Source organism: Camellia sinensis, chromosome 13, assembly GCF_055761805.1.
Source record: "Camellia sinensis isolate YWXY chromosome 13, ASM5576180v1, whole genome shotgun sequence".
NCBI lineage: Eukaryota > Viridiplantae > Streptophyta > Magnoliopsida > Ericales > Theaceae > Camellia > Camellia sinensis.
The window spans coordinates 151615909-151642665 of record NC_138973.1 but is presented as its reverse complement, the minus strand read 5'-3'; the positions used below and the strand labels follow the sequence as shown (position 1 = coordinate 151642665).

General features: G+C 35.3%; 1 protein-coding gene across 16 annotated transcripts in view; it reads left to right on the top strand.

The window, feature by feature from the left end:
* LOC114289539 (cycloartenol Synthase) overlaps positions 1–18614 on the top strand; it is a 90463-nt gene extending 71849 nt beyond the window's left edge. For 3 of the 16 annotated variants that reach the window (XM_082903738.1, XM_082903743.1, XM_082903739.1), the window contains 2 exons: positions 5267–5350; positions 14453–14874. In XM_082903738.1, the coding sequence (XP_082759864.1) occupies positions 5267–5350; positions 14453–14584 (216 nt within the window). In that variant the 3' untranslated portion in view covers positions 14585–14874. Of the gene's footprint in view, positions 1–5266; positions 5351–12542; positions 12738–14452; positions 14875–16569; positions 16701–18418 lie in introns of those variants that run through there. The other 13 variants (XR_014349784.1, XR_014349782.1, XR_014349776.1 and 10 more) reach the window with 12 other exon arrangements.
* The last annotated feature ends 8143 nt before the right edge of the window (positions 18615–26757 follow it).

Here is a 26757-nt window from a genome sequence, read left to right as displayed (position 1 = left end):
AGTGTTAGTGGATTTTGCAGCTTCTAAGCGCTAATCCTTTAACTTTGACTAACACTTCACACACAAGTTTTGCTCCATTCGCTCCCACTAGTTGGGTAGAAAGCAAAACATTCAACCTTGCTACTTGTCTCACACTTAATGACTAACATCCTTAAGCTCGCCTATTATGAATGACATGGCTCTTAGATGCCACTTCTTCTAATGATGCAACACTCTTAAGAGTCAAACTACAAAGTCAAATCGTGTAGCTCAATAATTAGGATCATATCTAAATATTTTGAGGGCTTTCTACATTTGATGTCATTCTCACAACTTCAACTCACCAACCAAAAAAACTTTGCATGCCACACTCATTATAGCTCACATATCAGTTTGTATTGCTCTAATTAAGGCAACAATAATACGGCGATGTTAAGTCGTGTTCCTTGCTTAGGCTAAACTGAGATTTGACCAAAACTCTCCAAGACTATTTGCTTGATAGGATCACATTGTTCACTATTTAACATCTCTACTCAGGTCAAGTCAACCTAACTAAATTTCATAACTTAGTCGTTTAGAGGAAAAATATGCATCGAGATTAATTTGATTAGCACATATCAACATAATTTTGCAGCAAAAATCTAAATTAAATATTAATAATTTTAGACATGTAGCAAGATTGAAAATCCGCTTAGCTCGTAATCATCTCTTGCGTCTCGTGTGACAATTATCAAAATTTAATTCAATTGGGAGAAAATTCATAGAATTCTCTTATCAGAACAACTGTCTGAAAGGATGATAGTATGTTTAACTTCATATACTAGCATATCAATGTGAATATGCATTAGAAATCATGCTAAATATAATTTAATCATGAAATTAAATTGAAAAGAAAATGCAAATCATGCTATTGGATTGCAAGATATTACAAGTTCTACACATTAAAAGAACTTAACATGCTATATTTAATATGCAGATTATGCCATAATTGATTTTAACAACATTTGTATTCTTTTAGAATTTACTTGAATTTCAAGTAATTAATAACTACATAGAAAAATAGAAATAAATTTTACAAAATCTAAAACTATACACCACTCCTTCCAATAAATAAGAAAACGTCATAGTAGTTTATAGTAAAAATTTCAAGTCCAAAAGCCAAGATATGCGCCTCCCACAGGCATTTTAAAGTAAAATTTAGAATTATTACTTTAGGAAAAATATTTTTATTTTGAAAAATTCTGAAACCTTTCCTTTAGATAGAAAATCAAATTTCGAGTTCAATGGTACCAACCATGCTCAAAACGGAGTTCAAACAAGTCCTATAGAGCAATTTAAAGTAGTTCAAAAATTTTTTTAAAAAAATAATAAAATAAAAACCAAACAGAGCCTTAGCAACACCAGCAGCCAAGTTGGCTGTGCTGCTCGGTGTGCATGGTGCGCGTAGGCTAGTACATCATGCACGCTTGGCCAGCCCGTGGAACACGAGGCTGGCGCGTGCTAGTGCGTGGCGATGTGCGTGAGGGCATACGTGATGGCGCGTGGATGACGCAAATGGCAGTTGTGTGCGCATGGGTTCCACACACCTCTTTCTGAGGCTCTTTTGGGATCAATTCTAGCACTGCCTGACTTGATTTTTTGAGAGGAATGCATTGGTGGTCTCGGTTTTGGAACCTGACAAATCTAAAATGGGGGGTGTTTTCACTCTCTCTCTCTCTCTCTCTCTAGTGAGAGTGAAAGTGCAAAAACTATGCATTTCATCTTCTCCAAATAACCCATATTGTTCCAACCCACCCCAAAGTTTCATTCTCATCCGTAAGTCAAAAACATGCAAATAATATGCCACTTCGAATGCCTCAAAATGAGAATTTTGAATATATAAGTTTTGTAGCATGAAATTGAAGCATGTAAAAAACACATGTAAATAAAATTTTGGAAAAACAAAATAGGTTTCCATTTTTCTCAAAATCTAAAAATCCGATTTTAATGAAACTTTGTAGATATGTTCTACATGATATGGACTACAACATATATCAATTTTGGTTCAATAGGAGAAAGTTCAAAAAACATCAATTTTCATGCATGAAACATGTGTATAATCATTTTAATGGCTGCACACGTATTTCAAATTATATTTTATGCATAAAACAATATGAAAACACTCACGATAGCTCTGATACTAATGTCGGAAAATTAATACGCAGCTAAAATAATCAGATTTGGGCATACATTTTACGCTCAAACTGAATTCAAGGATCATACTGATGAATTACGTGCTTCCAATGAAAAACTCGAACTTTTCCTAGTGATTGGAGTATCACCCACACTAACCATAGTATAAAGGCTTGGATTGTTCTTTGATGGCAGAAAGTTAGAGAGAAAAGTTGGAGAGATATTCAGGTTACCCACACAACATATGTATTTGATACCATTTTTAACATCCCATTACTTGCTGGCCCAAGTAACCTGTGGGTCGACCAACAATACCAAAAAGCTTAAGTCCAAGTTACTTAGTAGAAAGGTAGTGGTGCTTTATATGCCCAAGATCACTCATGCAAACTTCTGATGTGGGATAGTGTCATGACCCGAATCCGCTCCTATAGGTTAAGGACATAACCGGCCAGTAATCCTGAGATTACCTACGGCCTCAAACCTTAACAGACATAACTCATCAGAGTAAAGGGGCCAAACGGAAGCAAAAATTTAAAACTTTGTCCATAGAGCCGTGCTTATATGAACTCAAAGCAAACCATGCACATATACGTTAATAACCCATAACAAGTACAGTATCACAAAATCCTTTACAGACAGGATCATCCAAACTGAGTCAACCTATATCAAAACTATATACAGATGTACACAAAGTCCTTGCCAACAAGACAAAATATAAATACATAACAAAATGACAAGGATGGGTCTCGTACGTGAGACACAAGGCTGACTCTCCAAAACTCATGTTGTTCCTGGAAGACTTCACTGGGGCTGGGTTTGGACTTCTCTCGGCTCACCTACAAACACATGAATGAGCGTGAGAGATAGCCTAGTGAATAATATCGAATACATAAATTACATAAGCAATATGAAGAACAACATGCTCCGAACGGCCTTAGGCCCAATGCATATTTCTGCTTAACATATATACACTTATACAAAATTCAGATCAAATGACTGTAGTTCCAAACATACTGGCCTTTGGCCCAATCAGATTCCCATTCATGTCAAAACGGCCTTCGGCCCATTCATTTATGTCAGAACGGCCTTCGGCCCATTCATTTAAGTCAAAACGGCCTTCGGCTCATTCATTTCTATCAAAATGACCTTAAGTCCATTCGTTTATGTCAAAACGGCCTTCGGCCCACTCATTCATGTCAAAACGACCTTCGGTCCATTCATTTCTATGAAAACGACCTTCGGTCCATTCATTTCTATGAAAACGACCTTCGGTCCATTCATTTCTATCATGTCAAACTTTTGTCCACAATCCCAATTAGCAATTCATAAAGCTTATAAGGGAAATAAACAATTGGACATTGACAAGCTTTCAAATATCGATATTACTCACAGTGATCGGCTTGTGGATTTGCCCTGGAGCTTGACCCTACACATTTCATGAACACAAAAGGGTCACTAACAATTCAATCCGTTCCTTAATTCACATATTCCTCTTTAGGCTTTATTCTTATCTCATTAACTCATTTACAATGCTTAACATATGCCTAAGAGTGATCACAAGTGAAAGAGAACGGAAAACGAAACACAGAACGCATGAACAAAATTTCAGAAAACAGGGTCCCCGCTCGAGCGTGGACTTCCCCGCTCGAGCGGACCTAAGAGGCCTGCAAAAGTACTGGTTACCTCAAAATTATGCTCGAGCGTGATTTAGGAAGCTCGAGCGGAATGCCTGTCTACAAAAGCTCCTCGCTCGAGTATGAAATATCTCGCTCGAGCGGACATCCAACTCTGCAAAAAGTGCTGGGAGCACGAAATTTACGCTCAAGTGGAGGTTCTCCCGCTCGAGCGGACCTCAAAATTCTGGAAAACCCAGAATATGTTCTTGAGTTCCAATTCGGTTTTCAACCAACAAATCATGCATGTTATGGCTCAATTCTCAAATATAATTATACCAACATGATGCAAACCCCAAATCAGAACCCAATGAAGCTCAATTCACCATCAATTCACATGCATGCCCCAATCTCCCATCAAACTCATTCTAACATAACAAATTCATACATTCAAGCCCATATTTTCATAATTTGTACATGCATGTGACGAATTAGCTACATTCTCAACTTAGATGCACAATTGGTGATCAAAACATGAGTTTCAACTACAATTTACATGGATCATACCATTTGAGCTCAAAACATGCAATATTCAAGACAATCACACACATGCATGCATATATGGGTCTCCATTATAACAACTTCAACTCAATTTCCTTATGATCAAACAATTCCATGCTCTAGACCCTCCTTCAAACTTGAATTCACAAAATGATAGTTAAAATTTACATGAACTACTCACCAAAGAGTTTAATCTTCACAATCTATGGCAATTCTTGTGTTATCTTCAAGGCATTCAAAGATCAAGAGCAAAACTTAGATTTTTCTCCCCTTCCTCTCTCTAGTAGCCGACCCTCCTCTTTTTCTCTTAGAGTTGATCAGCCAAAATCAATGTAAAGGGAAGGAATTGGTTTTAATAAGGCCTATAATAGCCCCACTCACACATTATTTCAACATAAAATAATTGAGTACTCAATTCACCAATTTAATCAGTTTAAACTGACCAGAATCGATTTCTAATTAAATTTCACCGTAGGTTCTAAAAATTATGCCAATCACAATGACGTAAACAATTTCGGGTTCTGTGGCCGATAGGGCCCTCAATTTAATTTCCAAAGCAGATTATTCGAACAGATATTCCTACGGTGAACAGATAAAACTTCAAAATCACATATATTCACATAATGGCACATAAAATCATGCTAAACACATAATCATACTCAATTTAAGGACCAATTAGCATACTACGAAACAGAGGTATCACAGATAGGGTGTTACAGATTTAGCATGGGTGTTCTAAAATTAAGAATATGATTTGAGCCAAAATATCCTATTCCCGTAGCGTTAGTATTTTCTTGGATATGTTAATAGGTTTGATCGAAATGGTTTGGCTACAAATCATGTTTTTTGGTGCACCAATAAATTTGTGTTTATATGTTTTTCTAATATATTTGCTTTTGAATTTAGTTTTTCATGAATATTTCTTTGTATTTGTGGTGTAGGCCGAAAGAGACCCAACACCATTGCATCATGCAGCAAAAGTATTAATAAATTCTCAAATGGAGAATGGAGATTTCCCGCAGGAGGTAATTCTGCAGTGCTTTTTGCCTTGCTTACTTTATTGGAAAGTCTTGAATTTACCTAAAACAATATTTAAGCAACCATTTCTATTACATTTGCCTTGGAAATAAAATAGCAGAACCAAGTGCAGTACTATGATGAACCTGCTATATCATTCTTTGAAAACTCTCAATTTTTCTGCGATGCTATTGTGCTATAAATGCAGTATGTCTGAACTTGTGCACCTAATTCTTTATAAGGTTATGAAGTTTTTTTTTTTTTTTTTTTTTTTGGGGGGGGGGGGGGGATTAGGGGCGGGGTGTGTAACGCTCCAAATTTTTAGCCCAAATGATAATGCAACAATTATGGCTCTTTCAAGGAAAACCGAATATAATTCTCCAAACTTACATTACATGATACAAATTGTTCTTCATGCAACAATATATTAATCCAACAACAAGTAAATAAACAAATAAATACCCCTAAAGGTTTATAAGTTTCCAAGGCTTGAGTTTGATTACACAAAATGGTTATTCAAACCCATACACATATAGCCATTGGCTGACACACAGAGTCACAGCAAAATAAGAGTCTCGTACTCTCCACACACATTTCCTCGCCTTTAATTACGCAACATCACCACATCTTTTCCTGCACAAAAATCCTGTAGGGTGAGCATAAAGCCCAGTAGGAAATCCTTAACAAAGTATATACATTTTATACAAGTCTCAAGAGATGAAATGCACGTGCCATGCTATGCCCTTTTGAAAGAAAATCACATTTTCATCTTTGAAAACCATCATGCTCAATAATGTTATGCAATTTCAATTCTTCAAAACTTAACAATTCATTTCAAGAGCGGTAAATACGACTCTAGTAATCCTTAGGTTGGTGTCTCTAAGTAGATTATATAAGTACTACCAATTTGTCATTTTTACCAGTATTAACCAGAAGGCTCGACACCTATCGGCGCAAGTTTTCGGTCTTTCACCCCAGACTCTCAGGTCAATTTATTCAATATCATCTACATCACCTATTAAGACTTACTAGCGTATTTACCCCAAAACCATTCTATGAAAACTTGTTTCTCAACATTCTTTTCTCAATGCAAGTTTTCAAATCAACTTTCAAAGTTTAATGTAATCAAATGAATTGATATGCCAATAACACAAGATGAATATAAATACTGTTATTCCAATTCATCATCCAAGGAATATCACAATTCCCTCTTCTTAAGTATCCTCAACAATTAGTCATTTCAAGACTATTTCAACGTTTTGAACAATAATTTTCAAAATGAACAATAATTCTCATATACCTTGAAATTCATCATTTATATAAATATAAATAAGAAATTTTCCAAACATCTATTTATTTTGACACAAAATAAATATAACAATATCATTCATGGATTTTCAGTCTCTAAAAAAAATCTCCAAATTCTAGGTTTTCTCACCAAAACTACACAACTCAAATCTTTTGAAAGAAAACTTTCCAAAATCATCTTTTCTTCAATCAACGAAGATCAAAACCCATAAGATCCTTTTAAAAAAACAAGAGACAAACCCACTTTCAAAATCGTTCAACTTCTTGAATCAACAATCAATTTTCAAAGCTATCGAAAGATGATTTCGAAAATCATATAGATCTTGCAAAAATATATATATAACTCTAAGAAAATCCCTACCTCAAGTTACGAAGAAGAAATGAGATGAAATCCCAAAATTTACGGTGTCGAAACTCGATCTCCACCGCACACAACGAAACCCTCGAGAAGTTACACAACTTTGATAAAGAACTTCGGTCTAGCTCCCAACGGATTTGGAGGAATCAAAAAGAGAAGATGACTTCTAGAGAGAGAAGCTCTAGATCTGGAAATTTTGGAGAGTTTTAGAGAGAGAGAACTGAAAAAGTGATCTGAAATCTCCCCTTACAGATTGATATAACATGGTCCGCTCGAGCGTGAAACACACTTTCCCGTAAACAATTTCGAATGCATTTTGCATTTTTGCTTTCAGCGAGCTGACCGAGCGGCTTGACCCCCGTAAGTTGACCGGGTCAAAATCGGGATCGCTACAGGGGGGGTGGAGGAATAATGAAATGCAACACTGAAAAAAGCTGCTGAGAAAAACTTTGTAACTGTTACTGAATTAGACTAATGGAAAACATTGAAAACTGCCAGGAAACCATCTTACTGAAGAGGAATTAAGGCTCTTATTTTAACTGCCATTACATATGTTGTGTACACAATGTTTTTCCACCTTCAACACATCTTGGTTTGAATTCTTGGAATACACCCAGCTTACGTTGGTGGGGAATGGGACATACCAGAAATTTTGAATATTCATTGAAATTAAAATATACTTCAAAATATTATCTTTTGGTTTTTGAATATGTTTTTTTTGTTTTTTATTGAGGTGAATTACACCGACAGTTGAGTTGCTTGAAATAACACTGACCTCTTATTAATATATAGAGATGCCCCTTCCCGTTCCTTTTAACATTCAGCTAATGAGTTGGATTAATATGCTGACATCACAATATATTTTCCCTCATCTGACAAACTTCAATTAAAACAATTTATAATCAAAGTTTATGATGTTTTGATAATTTCCAATTATATTATGCCACGTCATTGATTGGCTTGAGAAATGGTGAGTTTCATCACACCTTGTCCAAACCAGCTCTATACTAACCCATGAAATCTCTCTCTCTCTCTCTCTCTCCACAAAATCAAACTCACTACCATCCAAACCCACCTCCCACCGCCTCAAGCCCACCTATCAATTTCATCTCTTTCTCTCACTTTGCAAGCCCAACCCCTGTGACTGCCCTAACCCACTAACACTGCCACTGCCATTGCTATCGCAACAAATCAATGCCACACTACTACTGATACCCGCCTTCCACTGCCACCCAAAACATCTCCACAAATCCACCCATTGCTACCACCAAATCCACCTTAGTACACCATCCATCTAAACCCATGACCCACTGCCTGTGCCCCTGTAAGATTTCTAAATAAGAGTTGTATATTCAATTGTAATGTAATACAAGAATACATTGGTTTATATAACAATCTAACCTTAGAACTGAAAAGGAAACAAATATATACTCAATTCCTAATATATACAAAATATATGTACTGCCATATATACAAAAACCTAATATTCTCACACCCCCGCTCAAACTCAAGGTGTTTTAGCAGAAAACACTGAGAGTTTGCCAAGAGGAAACTGAAACCGAGTAGTAGAGTGAGTCTTGGTAAAGAAGTCATCAAGTTGCAGAACTGAAGAGACGAAAGGTAGTGACATAGAGCCAGACTGCAGATGCTGATGGACAAAGTGACAATCAATCTCAATGTGCTTTGTCTGTTCATGGAAGACAGTGTTATGGACAATCTAAATAGTACTGTGGTTGTCACAGTAAAGGGAGGTCGGAGAAGACTGAGGGACACCCAAATCAGATAAGAGACAACGAAGCCAAACAGTCGTAGCATGAATCATGGCACGGTACTCAGCCTCGGTGGTGGAACATGTAACAACGGTCTGTTTCTTGCTCTTCTAAGAAATCAAAGAATCACTAAGAAATATGTAGAAGCTAGAAGTAGACTTGTGATCAATAAAATGACCAACCCAATCAGAATCAACATAGACCACCAAGTCCAAAGAGGAAGTGGAGGACAACAGTAAACCTTGAAATACAGTACCTCGGAGATAGCGAAGAATGCGAACCAAAGCAACCCAATGTATAGAACGAGGAGCAGAAATGAATTGGTTAACCACATAAAAAGCATAAGCAAGATCAGGGCAAGTGACAGTTAGATAGACTAAGCAACCCACATGTTCTCAATATAAAGTATGATCATTTAGAGGGACACCATCTGTAGTGTTAAACTTCACATTAAGCTCAATGGGAGTATCAAAAATCTTAGTGTCAGTAAAACTGGCATGGTGAATAACCTCATTTGCATACTTAGCCCGAGACAGAAAGTAACCTTTAGGAGAAGAAGTTATCTTAATACCAAGAAAATATTGCAAGGGGCCCAGATCCTTCATTTCGAAAGTGCGGAAGAGATGCTGCTTGACCTCAGAAGGTGTGGAAGAGATGTTGCTTGACCTCAGAGATAACAGAAGAGTTGAGCCAGTGATGATCATATCATTCACATACAGTAACAGGGCAACAAAACCAGTGAAGGTGTGAATAAGAAACAAAGCAGAATCCTGAGCACAGGATGAAACCTAAGCTGAGTGACAGTGGCCTAAAAGTAATCATACCAAGTACTAGGGGATTGCTTCAAACCATACAAAGGACGCTGAAGACAACAAACCTGCCCAAAGAAATGGGAAAGGCCAAGGGGAGGACGTATGTAAATCTCCTCTGTGAGATGACTATTAAGAAAAGCATTCTTAACATCCATCTGATAGAGATTCCAATGACGAACAACAGCAACAAAAATCAAAGTACGGATAGTAGTCATCTTGGCAACAGGGGCAAAGGTCTCTTCATAATCTACCATACTCCTGTGAGAAACCTTTGGCAACCAGGCGAGCTTTGTAGCGCTCAAGAGAACCATCAAAATGAGTCTTGACTTTATAGATCTATTTGCAACCAACCAAATTTTTGCCAATAGGCAACAAAATCAGCTCCCAAGTAGTAGTCTTCTGCAAAGTAGACAACTCATCCTCCATAGCTCGGACCCAATTAGGATCCTGGCATGCCTCTTTGTAAGACTAGAGTTCTGAAAAAGAGTGAATAGCAGACAAAAAGAGGCAGTATGAAGGAGAAAAACATGCTTTAGGAAAACCAAGTTTGGCTACCTGTTTACAGTTGCGAAGGGGACAATTATGGTTAGCAAGATCAGAGTCATCAGAAGCAGGAAGATCAGCAGCAGGGGCAGAGACAACCTGTAGAGGGAGAGCCTTGCAACAAGAATAGACTAACAACGGAGGAGAAAGAGCAAAAGGAAGAGAAGGAGGAGAAGGAACAGACTCATGGGGGACAATGAAGAGGGACTAAGCAGGAGGGGTGGTAAGAGGAGATGAGGGAACAAGCTCATGGGGGACAGTAGAGATGTATTCATCAGAAGGGACTTCAGAAGGAAATGGATGAATGTGAATCAAATCCTCTTTGGAAACTGGGGTTGTGAGAGGAGGAAGCTGAAAGTAAGATAGACGTTCGAGAAAGGCAACATAGCGGGAGGTATAAAGGTGATAGGAAACAGGGTCATAACAGCGATAACCTTTATGAGTAAGATAGTAACCCAAAAAGACAAACAAGATAGACCAAACACTAAGTTTGGTCCTATCTTTATGCAGTTAAAGGACAAAACAAGCACACCCAAACACACGGAGGAGGGAGTAATTGGGAAGTTGAGAAAACAAAGTCTCATAAAGATATGGATGGCGTAAGCATTATTTTATCACACGTACAAATCCAAACAACAATTCATATCCTTAAACACTTAATATTATTCCAAAGCTAAATGTTAGAATGTGAAGACCTAATTTTATAGGAACCAAGCCTAATTCAAAATTGAAAACTAAATCATAAACTTTGGAAACTTGTTCTCTGATAGAATAAGAAACTAAATACACTAGATCCTACTTATCTATAAATGAACATAAATATTAAAAATTAAACAAAATCTCCGTGCCAACTTAGAGCATGCATGCTCCACATCATTCTCTTCGACTACCAAAAAATAATAATAATAATAAACTTCAAGTTTGCTCTGAAATATTGATCTTTGCCAAACCAACGAATCAAGTACTTCAAATATGTGGGCTCTCTTATTTTTGTTTGCAATTGAAGCCCCTCTGTAATCCAAATTGTCTTGGTCTTCATGTTATTGATGAGGTCCACCATATATGGCTTAATAATCCAAACAAATATATCAGCATCCAGAAAATCAACTCGTTCTAACCCGTAATAGAATTTGATAATTTGAATGCACCTTCATTTTTTAGTGATTCTTCCTATGGTAGAACCTTTTTTTGATTTTTGTTTTTTTGTGTGTGTGATGTTCTTGCCCGTCAATTAGGGCTTCTTGGACTTCAATATCTTCTTAACTTTCTTCCAAATAACGACACTTTCTTGAGCATTGAACCTACTTTCATGTGACCATTACATTCCATTATGTATCTTTTAAGAAGTGAGCCAACAATTTGTCCAAAAGTTTATTACAGGCAAATTGATTTGACAATCGATGTAGGTGTTAAGGCACCAAATTTTCGAGTGACCCTGCTGACGGGTTGGATTGGTATATATATATGTTTTGTAAGCGGGTTGGATTGATTGGTCCTTCTAGTAAGGCCTAATAACAAGTATGTGGACTGGGGTTATGTTGGTCCTTTGGGTAAGGTCTGATAACAAGTAAAGGGAAACTGGACTAAACTGAGTATTTGGACTGGGGTTTTGTTGAGTTTAATTTTGGGTTGGGCTAACTGGGAGATGGAGTAAATTGATATAGGTTATGTTACATGGACTCAGGTGCGGTGTGTATCCAAGCACTAGACCTTCATAAATTTAAATCTTAGGATCTTGGGATACGTATCCGAAATTGGATATTGGTATGGAGATGCGTCATATACATACATATTGCATATTATATAATATTCTTGGATGAAATGTTGTAAATTATATAAAAATATACTTGAAATTGAATAGGATTTAGGACAAATATGAACTTTCTATATCTAATTAATGTGAGAAGCCAAAAAATATTGAGTTTCTTCTTCTCATATATTGTAACAAATTAAATGATCCGAGTGTCTAAATTGGGTACTAGTGTTGGACACATATCTCACACCCTTGCCCATGTCATAACCGGTGGACACAGATACTATACGGGAAATAGAATAGTCCATGTAACACAGGAAATAGGTATCTGGACTGTTGCACGGGTATTTGGGCTTAAATAAGAAAGGTGGGCTGGGAAAATGGGTTATAATGTCGGGTCAGGTTTAAAGGTTATTCAATCCACTTGTCTCCTTTCTTCATTAATTGACTTAGCAGCACAAGCCCTAGGGAAAGAGGGCACCAACGATCAACATCGGGGAGGTTCCAGCAAGAGCCACATGATGTTCACTTCAATGACTGAAGTAACTGTGAGAGTAGGGCAGTGACTGTGATCCAGTGATCGACTACTCCAACGATATGATCTGTCTAAATCTAAAAGTTGGCAGGGATATTGACACAGGCTCCATTTTGATGTAGCAAGATTCGATTAAAAGAAGCTAGAATTGTTGGTGTTGATGGCAACGATGATGTGACGAACAGTTGTATGCAAGGTGGCAACACAGCAACAATGGTTGCTGATGATGGTGGTCATAACAGCTATTGAAGACAATGATGAAGCAACAACTATTCTTGATCGATGATGGTTTGAACCAACGAGGCCGTATCAAGAAGGTAACCACTTGATTGAACAAAAACAATGGATCTATTTTGGCTATGATACCAACATGATGTAGCACGGAGAGGAAGAAAGAAGGAAGAAGACAAGAGCCACTACCCTAAACACAACGGCCACTACCTTAATATTATTCCAAAGCTAAATATTATAATGTGACGACTTGATATTTATAGGCTATAACCTTAATTCAAATTAGGCAACTAAATCATAATACTATTTGGAAAATTAATCCCTAATAGAATAAGAACTAAACATACTAAATAATCTATAAATAAACATAAATATTAAAACTTACTTATAATATATTAAAATCTCCATTGCCAACTTAGAGCGCACATATTCCCCATCATGGGAGTTCAATGTTATTTCATAAACCTAAGGTACGTCTAAAAAACATAAGGGATTTAGGTGTAAAATGCCTTTTCTATCATTAATAATGTTTATTTTTCCTACTTGTTATTTTTTGTTTTTTGGTGTTTGGGGTTTAAAAGTTCACTAGTAGAGATCAAAACTTGATTTTTTGTTTTTCTTGTTGAAACATATCCAACTCAAAAATTTCGTACTTGGTTTCATTTTCAATTTTTTTTTTTTTTTTTTTTTTTTTTTTTTTCATTTTCAGGAAACTACAAAGTTGCTCAGCGAACTATTTTGGAGAAAATTTTCACAAAACAACATAATTTTTAGGAAACATTAAAAAGTTGTTTTCAAATTGTTCATTCAAAATTGAAAATGATTGGTGTTTTCTATTGGATACCTTGATATACATTGTTGGGCTCGTTTCTTAACAGCTTAAGCTTTTGGGATAATTGATGACTTAACATGATATCAGAGCTCAAGTTTGAGAAGGTCTTGGGTTTAAGTCTCTTCATTTGCATTTAGTCCATATTTGCATTCTTTCTTCACTCTATGTATTGATGTTTACATCACCTACAAAACGGGGTTGCACATGAGGGAAGGTGTTGGATGGTTCGATATACATTGTTAGGCCCATTCCCTAATAACTTAAGCTTTTGGGATAATTGGTGAGTTAACATTTTCGAACTTTTCATTGATTAGCTTTCAAAAACATGAAAAAAAAAAAAAAAAAAAAAAAAACTAACAAAATGGAAACACAACCAAACAAGCTAATGGCCTTGTTTGGTACAGCTTAATTTCAGCTTATTTCAGCTTTCAGCTTAATTTAAGCTATTTTGATGTGTTTGGTTTAGCGTATAGCTTATAACTTATAGCTTTGTGGAAGTCAGAAAACAGCTTATTCTTTAAGTGGGGCAGGAGATGCTTTAAGAATAAGTTGGAAATCAGCTTAAGCTGAAAGTTATAAGCTATAAGCTGTTTAGGCATAAGCTATAAGTACTTTCCCATAGCTCTACCAAACAGGGCCAATATATATTCTGATTGAAGTAAGTCCAAGCTATCCAACATAACAATAGAAATGGAGGTTAAAAAAGCATGAGACCTAAACCACTGACAACCCATAAAATGGAATCATTTCTTTGTGTTCCACTTTCCGCATTAAATTATTGCACATGTTCTTTCAGCATACTGAAGCCAACACAGATATTGGAACTATCACTGTATTGTAATGAAATATGTGAAATGTTGTTTCAATTTTTTGCATCATTGGTCACGATGTATCCTTGATGATGAATGTTCCACTCCGGATTTTAATAATTGGTTTTTACTTCATTTTTTTTTTTTTTGTTCCTTGCAGGAAATCACTGGGGTATTCAACAAAAACTGCATGATAACTTACGCAGCATACAGAAACATATTCCCAATTTGGGCTTTGGGAGAGTATCGATGTAGGGTACTTCAGGCCTACAGAAAAACTATAGTGAAGTAATCTCGTGAGTGCCATTTGCATGTTGCTTTTCAATATTTCCTGATCATTCCCCATTTTAGCTTTCCTTTATTTTTCAATAATCTATTTTAGCTTCCCTAAATGTTTCAAACGTTGCAGCGGATTACTAAAATGTAATGTCATTTAGTGCAGAACATTTTGCTTGTGAATAATTATTTATGTGCTTGCCACAGTTCCCATTCAGTGATTTTACAGCTGAAAGTTTTGGAATTTATCAGGTATCTGTAATTGCATTTGTTGATACAATTGAGTTATTTTTGGTTTTCTAAAAATATTCAACTTGTTACTTTTTTTAAGCTTTTTCTTCCTTTATACTTGTTTGTGGTTAAGAAATCTTTTTTTTTTATTGGCACCGGGGTGTCCAGATCAAAACCCAATTAATCCCCAGGGTGCGCAAGCCCTCAGCAAGGAGGAGGTTAAGAACTCTTTGCCTTTCTTGTCTATTAAAAGTTGACATAAGATTTCAAGATTATTCCATTTTTGCAAGCTTATTGTCTTGTTCATCTAATGTCAGTGCTTCTCTGCTCCTCTACAAATTGATTTGAAGTTGGAGAACAAAGGGCAAACTAATATATGAAACCATAAAAGTGAAGATGAGATTACTCAACTTGTTGAATAATTGTAGTCATACTCTAAAGTCTTTTAAAGTAAAATTTGACAGCTATGTCCACTTCAATTAATATTGTTGCCTCATGCAGTGGCTTTGTGGATGATTTGGACACATGTCATTAATTTGGACACATGTATAATTTTAGACAAAGTAAAGATACTAATGTTGGAGAGCCTGATGTATATTGCTCGACTCCTTTTCCAACAATTGAACCTTTTAGGGCTAGTGATTTAATGGTACAAAAATAAAGCTATGACTTGTGAGAAGTTTCTATGATAAAGACTTGTGAGAAGTTTCTCTGTTTGCATTCTGTTCCTCTACATGTTTGGATATTTATGTACTCATGTACGAGACGGAATTGCATACATGCACTTGAGGAAGGCGTTGGGGAACTTGATATGAATTGTTGGACACCTTTCCTAACAGATCATACTTGACCAGTGGTGATCTATCAACTAACAAAATCAGAGTGAAAAAAATCTTTGTACATCCTTGTGGTGGTTGTTTGTTTAACTAGTGAAGAATTTTCAGGAAAAATAAAAAAAAAAATGTATATATATATATAACAAGGTAATTGTTAGGTTTAGCTGGCTTAATTCCAGTTGGACAAAACATCCAGAGTCTTTTTTTTTTTTGGGGGGGGGGGGGGGGGGGTTCTTTTGGAGGTTATAGTTCTTAGTCAAGTTGAGCTATCTATGCTCAGGATTATCCTTGGCATAGGATTGTGCATCAAGGTTTTGAGTTGTGAAAGGTATTTGACTTAGCCACACCCTCCCACATTTCATCTTTTTGAACTTGGTTGAATCATCTTATTGGTTTCCAAAGCCCGCTTGCTAGGCACTTGAGGTCTGCATATCCTGCTAGGTCTGATCACTTTGAGCTTGACAGTCACTCAAGCGCCAGCAATCTTGCAAGGTCCGCTCACTGTGCACTCTACAGAAGCTCGAGCGTTCAAACTCCTACAAAGTGAGCTCAATGCAGGCTCTATAGGGGCTCGACCATTGGAAGTCCTGTGAAGCGCGCTCGCTTTGCATTTAACAGTCAATCGAGCACTGGTGGCTTTTAACAACGCATGTTTTGAAGTCATTTTTTACCTTTTTACCTTAACTGTTTTTTGAAAAACCTGATCTCATCTTTTCACTAGAGATTCGGGAATACAAGCTTGAGACACTTTTTTTTCTCTATCTAGTTCTTTGTTCAAGCTTGTGCTCCGAGAATCCATGAATGGGACTTTCAATCTAAAGGTGATCTCATGATTTCTATCTCACAATCTCTCTAGATTGATTGTTTTCTTGTTGATTTCTATAAAAACCTTCACACATATCCTCCATTCCAAAAACACCATGGTTGATTGAAGATTGAAGCCATTGATTTGGAAATTGAAGTTTGAAGCTTCATGGAGATACTTGGATCAACAGAGCTCGTGGTTGCGAGGCCGCTTTGACCGGAGATCAAGCTTCTTGAAGCTTGTGGTGGGCTCAACTATAGGTGCGTAAGTTTGGGCAAGACTTTGTAAATCCTTGTTTGAGTCTTGTAACTGTTTGATTCAATGATCTAGTGAGAATTGGTGTTGGGATTGTGTTTTTCATGCCGTGAGATAATTTTCTCATAGGGTTTCCACGTAAATTGTGTCTCTCTTTATCTTATTTGATGCTTTGAATTGATAAGATCAATGATTGGAATTGTTAAGTAGTTGATTTATATTTTTGGTATTGTGGTTGATTGAAAATTTGAGTTGAATTGTCCTATTCAACCCCCTCTAGGATCAATTCGGTGTTGTGTGGGTGTTTTCAGTAATGATGGTAGTGTGACTTATATGTGGTCCCATTTAATTCTAGGTCAGCTGATAAGGATTTGTGTCGTAGAACATAGTAGAAAAGACCGAGAATGACCAAAGCTCTTGCTCTAATTTACATGTATTTGTTTTAATCAAAAACTGAGTTACCCTTACACTCTTATTTATAGCCTATGGCCACTTACTACTAAAATCTAATGACACGTGGATTTTAAACTAAAATTTGCATTTAGAAATATTTATTTTCCCACATCGTGACAATCCCTTAAAAAAAAAAAAAAAAAAAATCCGTTTTAAATAAATAAAATAAAATAAATAAATAATCTGCAAGTATAGATGCAAGTGGAACTTAACGAATCATCTTCACAGTATCATATTTCATTCTCTTCAAAGTAGCCCCAGTGTCTTCATGTGACTTATCAAAGAGGTTCAACTTCATCACCACCTTGCTTTATGGATTACTTACCCCAAATAAGTGCATAATCACAAAATACCAACTCATTTTGCTTGGTTAATTAAAACATTAGTTTTTTTTTTATTTTTTATTTTTAGTTCTTTTGCACCAATGAAGTTCTTGCACCTCACTTGAAACCCTATGAAAGTAAGTCTTGATTTCTTGTAAGGAGGAAAAATGAAAAATTAATTAAGTTTTTCAAGGGCCTCATACTTGGCTGAGCCACCCTAGTTGGTCTTCCAAATTGTTTCAAACTTTTCCTTTTTTTTTTTTTTTTTTTCCTGTCAAGTGTAAACAATTCTCTTCTCCTCTCTCCTCCAAATTTCTTTTTCTCTTTTGAGTGCTTTCAAGCATATTTGTGGAGGACATCTAGCTTCATGACCCTTTAAAATGTGGTTTGGTTCTTTGAAGCTCTTGACTATTACGTTTTAAATGTCACTTGATTATCTTATATCATTCAAGCTCTCTTGCAAAGTATGGTTGAAATGTTATTTTGAAAAAGTAAATGAAGTCACAGTTTGGATATATTAGAAAAGAAAGTATTGAAATGGCAAATTTGAATTTTATGTTGAGACTGGTTTTGTAGTTGTGGTGAGCAAGTTGGGTTTAACTAACTTCGGTGGAAGATCAGAACGTTGCGGGGTTGGGTACCAATTTGTTTCGGGTTAGTCCCCGAGAAGAGGCAGTTTAGCAACTAGTGGTGTAGGTGCTAGTAGTCTAGCATCTATTGTGTTTAGATGTAGTTTTACAAACCAGATTGCCACCATAGTAAGAAAAGGAAAAAAGAAGTTCAAAGTTTGAAATGACTTGTGGGAAAGATTGTTTTTATGATTTATTCAGACTCTTTTTAAATGTTTGATAATGTTTCTAGTGCTTACATGCATGCATGTATCCATGCTCATACTATGCCCTTTAGTTTTGAACTTGGGCAAGTGTTTACTACGTTGACATTTTCAGGTTAAGGACAACACTAGAGAGGAGGATAAGACCTTGGCATATTCATATGGTTTGTTGTGATAAGCTATGAGGCCTTCTATATGTTGCACTGAGAAATTTTGTCCAACTTGTTGGTATGTAATGCTCACTTTAGGTGAACCTTGAACTCTATAAACTTGGCATATTTTTATGGTAGTAAGGCTGTGGTTAATATTCTGGTTTTCTAGAGTTTAAAATCTGCATTTCTATGTTATATTGGCAATTCATAATTTGTGTGGTTTATTTGGTGGCCTTCAAAAATCCATTTTTACAGAAAAATACCATGTAGCTCGAAAAAGAGGGGCTTGAATGGCCCAAATGGGTCTCTACCGGATGACGGGCCAGATGACCGGCCGGACGTCCACCCGGATGACAAAGTGAAACACTTGTCTACCGTGATTGTCACCTTGTCGACCGCGACTGTCAGCCTTTTCTCCGGACGACCGACCAGACGACCGGCAAGATAAATTTCAAACCATTCGGGCCAAACTCAAATTCGAGCTGCACAGCAATGCTCATTTTTACAAGACCGTCAAGTTTGTCCTAGCAAAACAGTCCCACCTTAGAGGGAGATCTAACCTGAATTTTTTTTACAATAGGTAGATTAGATCTGAATCCTTGGATTGGCATTATAAGGTAGACCTCCCTCATTTGGCCTAGTAGAATGGAGGATCCTATGACCGTTTTCCCGAAACTGGATAAATTTTTGTTGCATTTTACTAAAATGGTTGGGGAAATGAGATTTAACCAATAGTAGAAGATTCCAAAGACAACTAAAATAACAAACATAAACAACGGCACCAAAAGTATGGCCTGTGGATTGTGGACTAGAGCTTGCTTGCACCAAAATTGGGCTTATTATCTATCGAGGCGTCAGACACACATTTCATCTTCCATTCCATTCCATGGTTTGTTTGTTTCATGGACCAGGAGTGTGGTATGTTTTTTTCACTTTCCTATTTTTATTCAATCTCAAATTCATCATTCTTTGGCCAACTCTCAAACTAAATACCGTCTGTTAACATATATCACAACACTTTCAGATTTTTCATATCAAAATTATCATGGTTTTAAATAGGGCAAATTACACTAACAGTCCTTATAGTTTGGGACTCGTGTCACTTTAATTCTTAATTTTTTAATTGTGACATATTTGATCCTGAATTTTGAATCTTGTTCCAAATAAGGATAATTGAAGATATCATTGTTTAATTTCAAGGGCAAAATTGTCAATTTCATAAAATATAAACTAATTTGACAAAAATAAATGTCAAAATAATATTTTTAATTTTTAAAAAATTATTTTTATCCACCAATGATAAAATTATGTAAAAATGATAAAAATTAATAAAAATTACATGATTAATTTTGAAAAATTAATTTTACATGATCATTATCCAAACACATAATAAAAATTAATTTAGTAAAAAAAAAATAAATGTCTAAAAGATTTATCAATTTTACATAATTTTATTTTTAGTGAGTAGAAATAATTTTTAAAAATTCAAAAATATTTATTTGATATTTATTTTTGTCAAATTAGTTTATATTTTATCAAATTGACGATTTTACCCTTGAAAAATCTAATAATATCTTCAATTGTCCTTATTTAGAACAAAGTTCAAAATTCAGGGTCAAATGTGTCACAATTGAAAAGTCAAGGATCAAAGTGACACAAGCCCCAAACTATAGGGACTATTAGGCCAAGTTTGGCAACATCAAAATAATCCATCTTTTTATCTTTTTTTCATCACATCACTTCTCTACTTTTTTGCACATCTTTTCATAAAAAGACAAAAAGTACACTTATTTAGGTCATCCCAAACAACCCCTTTTAAATATTAAAAATCAAATAAACAATATCTCAAATTGATAATTAACAAATAAATAAAAAAAATCATGAAATTAATGCTTAACGTTTCTTGATATATGTAATATGCCTATGAAAAAATTTTGAAAAAATTAATTCCATTGATTGGATGAAAATAAATAAAAAATAAAAAATTGTTAGTGCATGAAATTTAACTGTTTAAATAGAAGAAAAGAAAAAAATGTATAGCTAACCTCTAACACAATACCGCCACTACCCATCAACATCGATCATTATCACTAACCACCATGATGATCACAAACACTTAAACAAAATTTAAAATTAATTTAAATAATAATAGTTAATCAATTTGACCTAGAAATTGTGAAATTAATTTTAGAAGTTCCTATATATGAAATAGTTTTTTGAAAATTCAATTCCAATAATTAAATATATATTAAAAGATATTCGTACAATGAAATTTTACTATTCAAATAGAAAATTATTTTCTCTAACTTTTAACACAATATCACCACTACCATCATCAACAACAATCACCGCTGCCACCACCATTCCCTCATGGGCTTTTTTCAAGAATTGAAAATATACACAAATTGTCTTAAGGGAAATTTACTTGTACAATATATTTACAGGTGATTCTACTTACACCATTACTTTGTCTCTTTACATCCTCCATATGAGTTCCCCCCTCCCAATTTATCCATGTGTGAAATTACCTTTAAGGACAAAACACTAAAATTAAATATGTTGTTATCTCCTTACACCCCTTGATCTTCAATCCCTACCCCTCTTTTTCCTTTCTTTTTTTTCTTTTCTCTTACACTTGTCTTTTCAAAAAGTAAGAATCATAGTATTTTGATCAGTAAAGAAAGTAATGGATGAAAAAACGGTGGTGAAAAACTATAAAAAAAGTGAAATTGTGAGTTTTTTTTTTAATTATTTATTTGGTAGGTTTTTGTTTTGTTTTTCTGGATTGGTGTTCAACTTTCGTTCGATGGTTCAAAATCGAACAAAATAAAATAGTCCGGCATCACATTGTCGAACAAAAAATATAAGTCCAGTAACCAACTACCGAATAAAATCTCCTTACACCCCTTGGTCTTCAATCCCTACTCCTCTTTTTCCTTTCTTAATTTTTCTTTTCTCTTACACATGTCTATTCAAAAAGTAAGAATCATAGTATTTTGATCAGTAAAGAACGTAATGGATGAAAAAACAGTGGTGAAAAACTATCAAAAAAGTAAAATTGTGAGTTTTTTTTATTTATTTATTTGGTAGGTTTTTGTTTCGTTTTTCTGGATTAGTGTTCGACTAAACAAAATAAAATAGTTCGGCATCACATTATCGAGCAAAAAATATAAGTCTGGTAACCAACTACCGAATAAAAGATACATTTTCGTTAATCCCAAGCCGAATTTTTTTAATTTGTTCGAGTTCTCATTACCATGTATTTTCAATTTTATTTTTTTATATTTTTTATTTTTTTGTCTGGAAGGATTATACTTATACTCATTGCAACAACGCAAGTACTGCAATATTAGTAGACTCTAGTCATGAATTCATTACAGATGAGGTTTGTTAAGTTTTTTTTATGAATACGAATTTTTCTTATTTTTAACTTGTATTGAGTTTTATTAATAATTTGACGTATACATGTATTTATTATCTTTAGTTTTTTAGTAGTCGTGAAGTATTAATTAAATGGGCTTCTGACGCTGGGAAGAAGACTGAATTTGTCATTGTTATAAAGACATCAGATGCGGGAGGTAATGGCAGAAAATCAAGACTTACACTTGCTTGTAAAAGAAGTGGTTACTATAAAGACAACAGGAAGATCAAGGGGAAACGATTGAGGTTGACAGGTTTCTAAAAAGTGTGAATGTCCATTTCTATTAAGGGGAGAAAAATTACATATAAATTATCAAGACGAATTGTGATAACATGTTTGATTGATGGATGCAAATAATGACAGATTTTATGGATACTTTATGTATATTCGTACACTTGATGTTTTTATGAATAATTTTATGGATACTTTTTATGTATGATTTTATGAATGCATGTTTGATTTATGAATTTTTTTATAAATACTTCAAGGAAAAATAAATCTTTCAATATACAGCGACGGGAGCCTAGACAATTTTATTGTAGTTTGGCAACATAACACTAGAGTAACCCATTTGTATAACAATGTATCACTGAACATACACTTCACAAGTAGCTCAAATTAATTTCTTGTTATCATTTAATTGAACGGCAACATAATGCTAGGAAAAAAAATATTGTCCGGTAATATGGCATTGGAGTAATTCAAATTAATTAGCGTTGTATTACCGAACAGGCCCACCACAAATTAAAAAATCATTGTTCAGAAGAAAGTGTCTCTGTAAATGTATAGCAACAAAATATTGGAGAGATCTATTTTTTCCGGCAGCATAACACCGGAATAATGTAAATTGTTTAGCACCGTGTTACCAAAATTAGTGGTGTAAAGAGATGAAATAGTTAATTTAGGATTAGTTTTGGTAATATATTGGGGTGTAATGAGAATTACATTTTTTTTTAGTGGTGTAATGAAATGGAATGTGTAAAGAGGTTAAATAGTGGTGTAAGTATAATCACCCTATATTTACGTCTTTACACCCTTCGTTTGAGATTTTTTTTACAATTTTACCCGTGAAGTTACCTTTAAGGACAGAAGATAAAAATCGAATAGATTTGATTATCTCTCTACACTCAATACACTTCAATCTCTATTTTTCTTCTTTTCTCATTTCTTCTTTTCTATTATACATCTATTTTTAAAAAGTAAGAATCATAGTGTTTTTTATCATTAAAAAAAAAAGTAATGAACAAATAAATGGTGATAAAGGATCATCAATGAAGTAAAATGGTAAGTTTTTTTTCTTTATTTTTTATGTTTTCATTTCTTTTTTAAAGAGGATTGTTCGACTTTTGTTTGGTGTACCAAAATCAAATAGTTTGAAATCATACTACTGAACAAAAATATATATCCGGTAATTCACTGTCAAACAAAAAATACTTGTTCAGTAACTTATTGCCAAACAAAGAATACATGTCCGAAAACTCACTACTAATCATTTCCAGTTTCATTTATCAAACATTTTTATTTTTTATTTTTTTTTTGCTTTTATGCTTCTATTCATTGTAGTAAGGCTAATAGTGCATTATTAATGGTTTGTTGGTTGAATATGCTTCTTGGTCATCCAATACCTTCAAAAGCAAGTAATTGGATTTATTTTCATCACTTATGTGCTAGTGGATAGGAGAAAGCATATACTACCCGTATTGATCAATTTCGTACGCTTGTCAACCCTAAGTAGTAACTACCGAAACTATCAACATAGATAGATTGTGATAACATCTCAGTGTATTTTTTTTTATTTTTTTTATAGATGTTTGTGTTGACAAATTTAAAAATATTTGTATTGAAAATTTTTATGAATATTTTTATGGATACTTGATGTTTTAAAGAAAGTGAATCTGTAAACGTGCAGTAGCAGATGGCTAAACAAATCTAATTTGTTCAACAATATGACACCAGAATAATGCAAATTGTTTGGCAATATATAACCAAACAGGCCCATCATAAATTTAGAAAATAAAAAAATGTTTTAAGGAAAGTGAATCTATAAACGTGCGGCAACATATGGCTGAACAAATATAGTTTGTTCGGTAACATAATACCGGAGTAATTCAAAAGGAATAGGTGTAATGAGAAAAATCTATGGGAATTTTTAAAAGGATTTAATTTAGGGTTAGTTTTGGTATTATAAAACGTGTAATTAGAATTTCAATTATTTCTTTATGGTATAATAAGAAAATAAGTGTAAAAAGGTAAAATTGTAGTGCAAGTAAAATTTCTCAGTCTTAAATTAATGTGTGGACTATATAGAGGATTAATGGTATGGCACATGCGCCACTTGTACCAACCACATTATTCATTTAATTATTATTACTATTTTGGGAAAATTACATATATATTTTTTGAGGTTTGTTTAAAATATAATTTGCCATGTATGATTTACAAAAATTACAAATACCTCTGTCAAAAATTTTTATTTAACAAAATTAACTAAAAAAATAAAATTTTATTCTCTTCTACAATAATAAAATTACTTAAATATTAATTGAAATATATTTCTGAAATAGTTAAAAATTATTAATTGACTAATAATTTATTAGTAAAAGTGGTTATTTGTTAGGAAATTACAAATTTCAAGGATTGGGATGTAATTTTCTGAATCACACGGGTAATTTATATTTTAAACAAAAGTAATGCTAGGGGCCTTAAATGTTTTACGAACATTTTTTCCAAATGTCTCACATAGATTGGGACTCATATCCATACATATGTGAGATATTTGGTAAAAATATTGGTAAAACATTTTGAGTTCCTAGCATTTTCCTTTACACAAAATTCAAGATAATCCTAATATTTTAAATATTATATATATATATATATATATATCTCAATTGTTTCCAACGTTATCAATTCTTTTTGTTTTATCAAACTTAAACTTAACCCGATCAATAATCACTATTGATCGCATTCATAATCTCTCGATCAGTTTTGTTATCAATATTTGCATAATTTATTAAAATTCAATTTTATAACATTTTGCCTTCATTATTGTCCATTCATTTTTCATTTACCAAATTAGACTTGACTTTTGATAATGTTCTAGGCACTTCTATAATTAGATGATCATTTTTATTAGGGATTTTTATTGATAAGTCCAATTTAGAAGTGTTTTAACCTAAGAAGTCCATGAAGGAATTTTTTAGCCCATTTAGTCCCATGTATGTATAGTTTTATTCCATAAAGTCCATTTTCTTGATTTACACTATTTTCTTGGACACTTATGCCCTTATATTTAATTTTGATACCTTTATAAATATTTTTTCAACGATTAGCAATTTAATGATGTGAACATTCATATTTTAAAATTCACATTTGTAGGAATGTAAATTGGCCCGTGGGCGGCCTGAAACCCGCCCGCGAACCAGGGCGGGCCCGCCCTGTTGACAATGTGAATATTCACACTAACATGTTAAAATTCACATTAATAGGAGTATAAAATTGGCCCCCGTCCCATGGCGGCGCGAACCCCGCCCGCGGCCCATGGGCGGCCCGGGGCGGGCCCGGTCCGGCCCGTTGACAATGTGAATATTCACATTGACATGTTAACATTCACATTGATAAGAATATAAAATTGGGACGCGGCCCATGGGCAGCCAAAAGCCCGCCTGCAGCCCGGAGCGGGCCCGGCCCGGTCCGTTGACAATGTGAATATTCACATTGACATGTTAACATTCACATTGATAGGAGTGTAAAATTAGCCCGCGCTTCGTAGCTGCCCGAAACCCGCTCACGGCTCGTGAGCGGGCCCGGCCCGGCCTGTTGACAATGTGAATGTTCATATTGGCATGTTAACATTCGCATTGATAAGAGTATAAAACTATACAGCAGCCCAGGACGAGCCCGACTCGGCCCGGCTCGGCCCGTTGACAATGTGAATATTCACATTGGCATGTTAACATTCACATTAATAAGGTGTAAAATTCGTCTCCGTCCCGTGGCGGCGCGAAACTCGCCGCGGCCCATGGGCGTCCCGGGGCGAGCCCGGTCCGGCCCGTTGATAATATGAATATTCACATTGACATGTTAACATTCACATTGATAAGAGTATAAAATTGGCCCGCGGCCCATGGACGGCCAAAAGCCCGCCCACAGCCCGGGGCGGGCCCGGCCCGGCCCGTTGACAATGTGAATATTCACATTGACATGTTAACATTCACATTGATAAGAGTGTAAAATTGGCTCGCAGCCCGACCGCAGCCCGAGGCGGGCTTAGCCCGATCCGTGACAATGTGAATATTCACATTGACATGTTAACATGCACACTGATAGGAGTGTAAAATTAGCCCGTGCCCCGTGGCTGCCCGAAACCCGTCCATGGCCCGTGGGCGGCCCGGGGCGGGTCCGGCCCAGCCTGTTGACAATGTGAATATTCACATTGACATGTTAACATTCACATTGATAAGAGTGTACAATTGGCCCGTGACCCGTGGACAGCCCGAAGCCCGACCTCGGGCCAGGGCGGGCCCGGCCGGTTGGCAATGTGAATATTCACATTGACATGTTAACATTCACATTGATAGGAGTGTAAAATTGGCCCGCAGCCCGTGGGCGGCCCGAAGCCCGATCGCAGCCTGAGGCGGGCTTGGCCCGACCCGTGACAATGTGAATATTCACATTGACATGTTAACATTAATGTTGATAGGAGTGTAAAGCTTGTCCGCTGCCCAGAGCTCGCCTGCGGCCCGGGGTAGGCTTCGGACCGCCCATGGGACGCGAGTCAATTTTACATTCTTATCAATGTGAACGTTAATATGTCAATGTGAATATTCACATTGTCAACAGCCTAGGCCGGGCCCGCCTCGGGCCGGCCATGGGCCGTGGGCG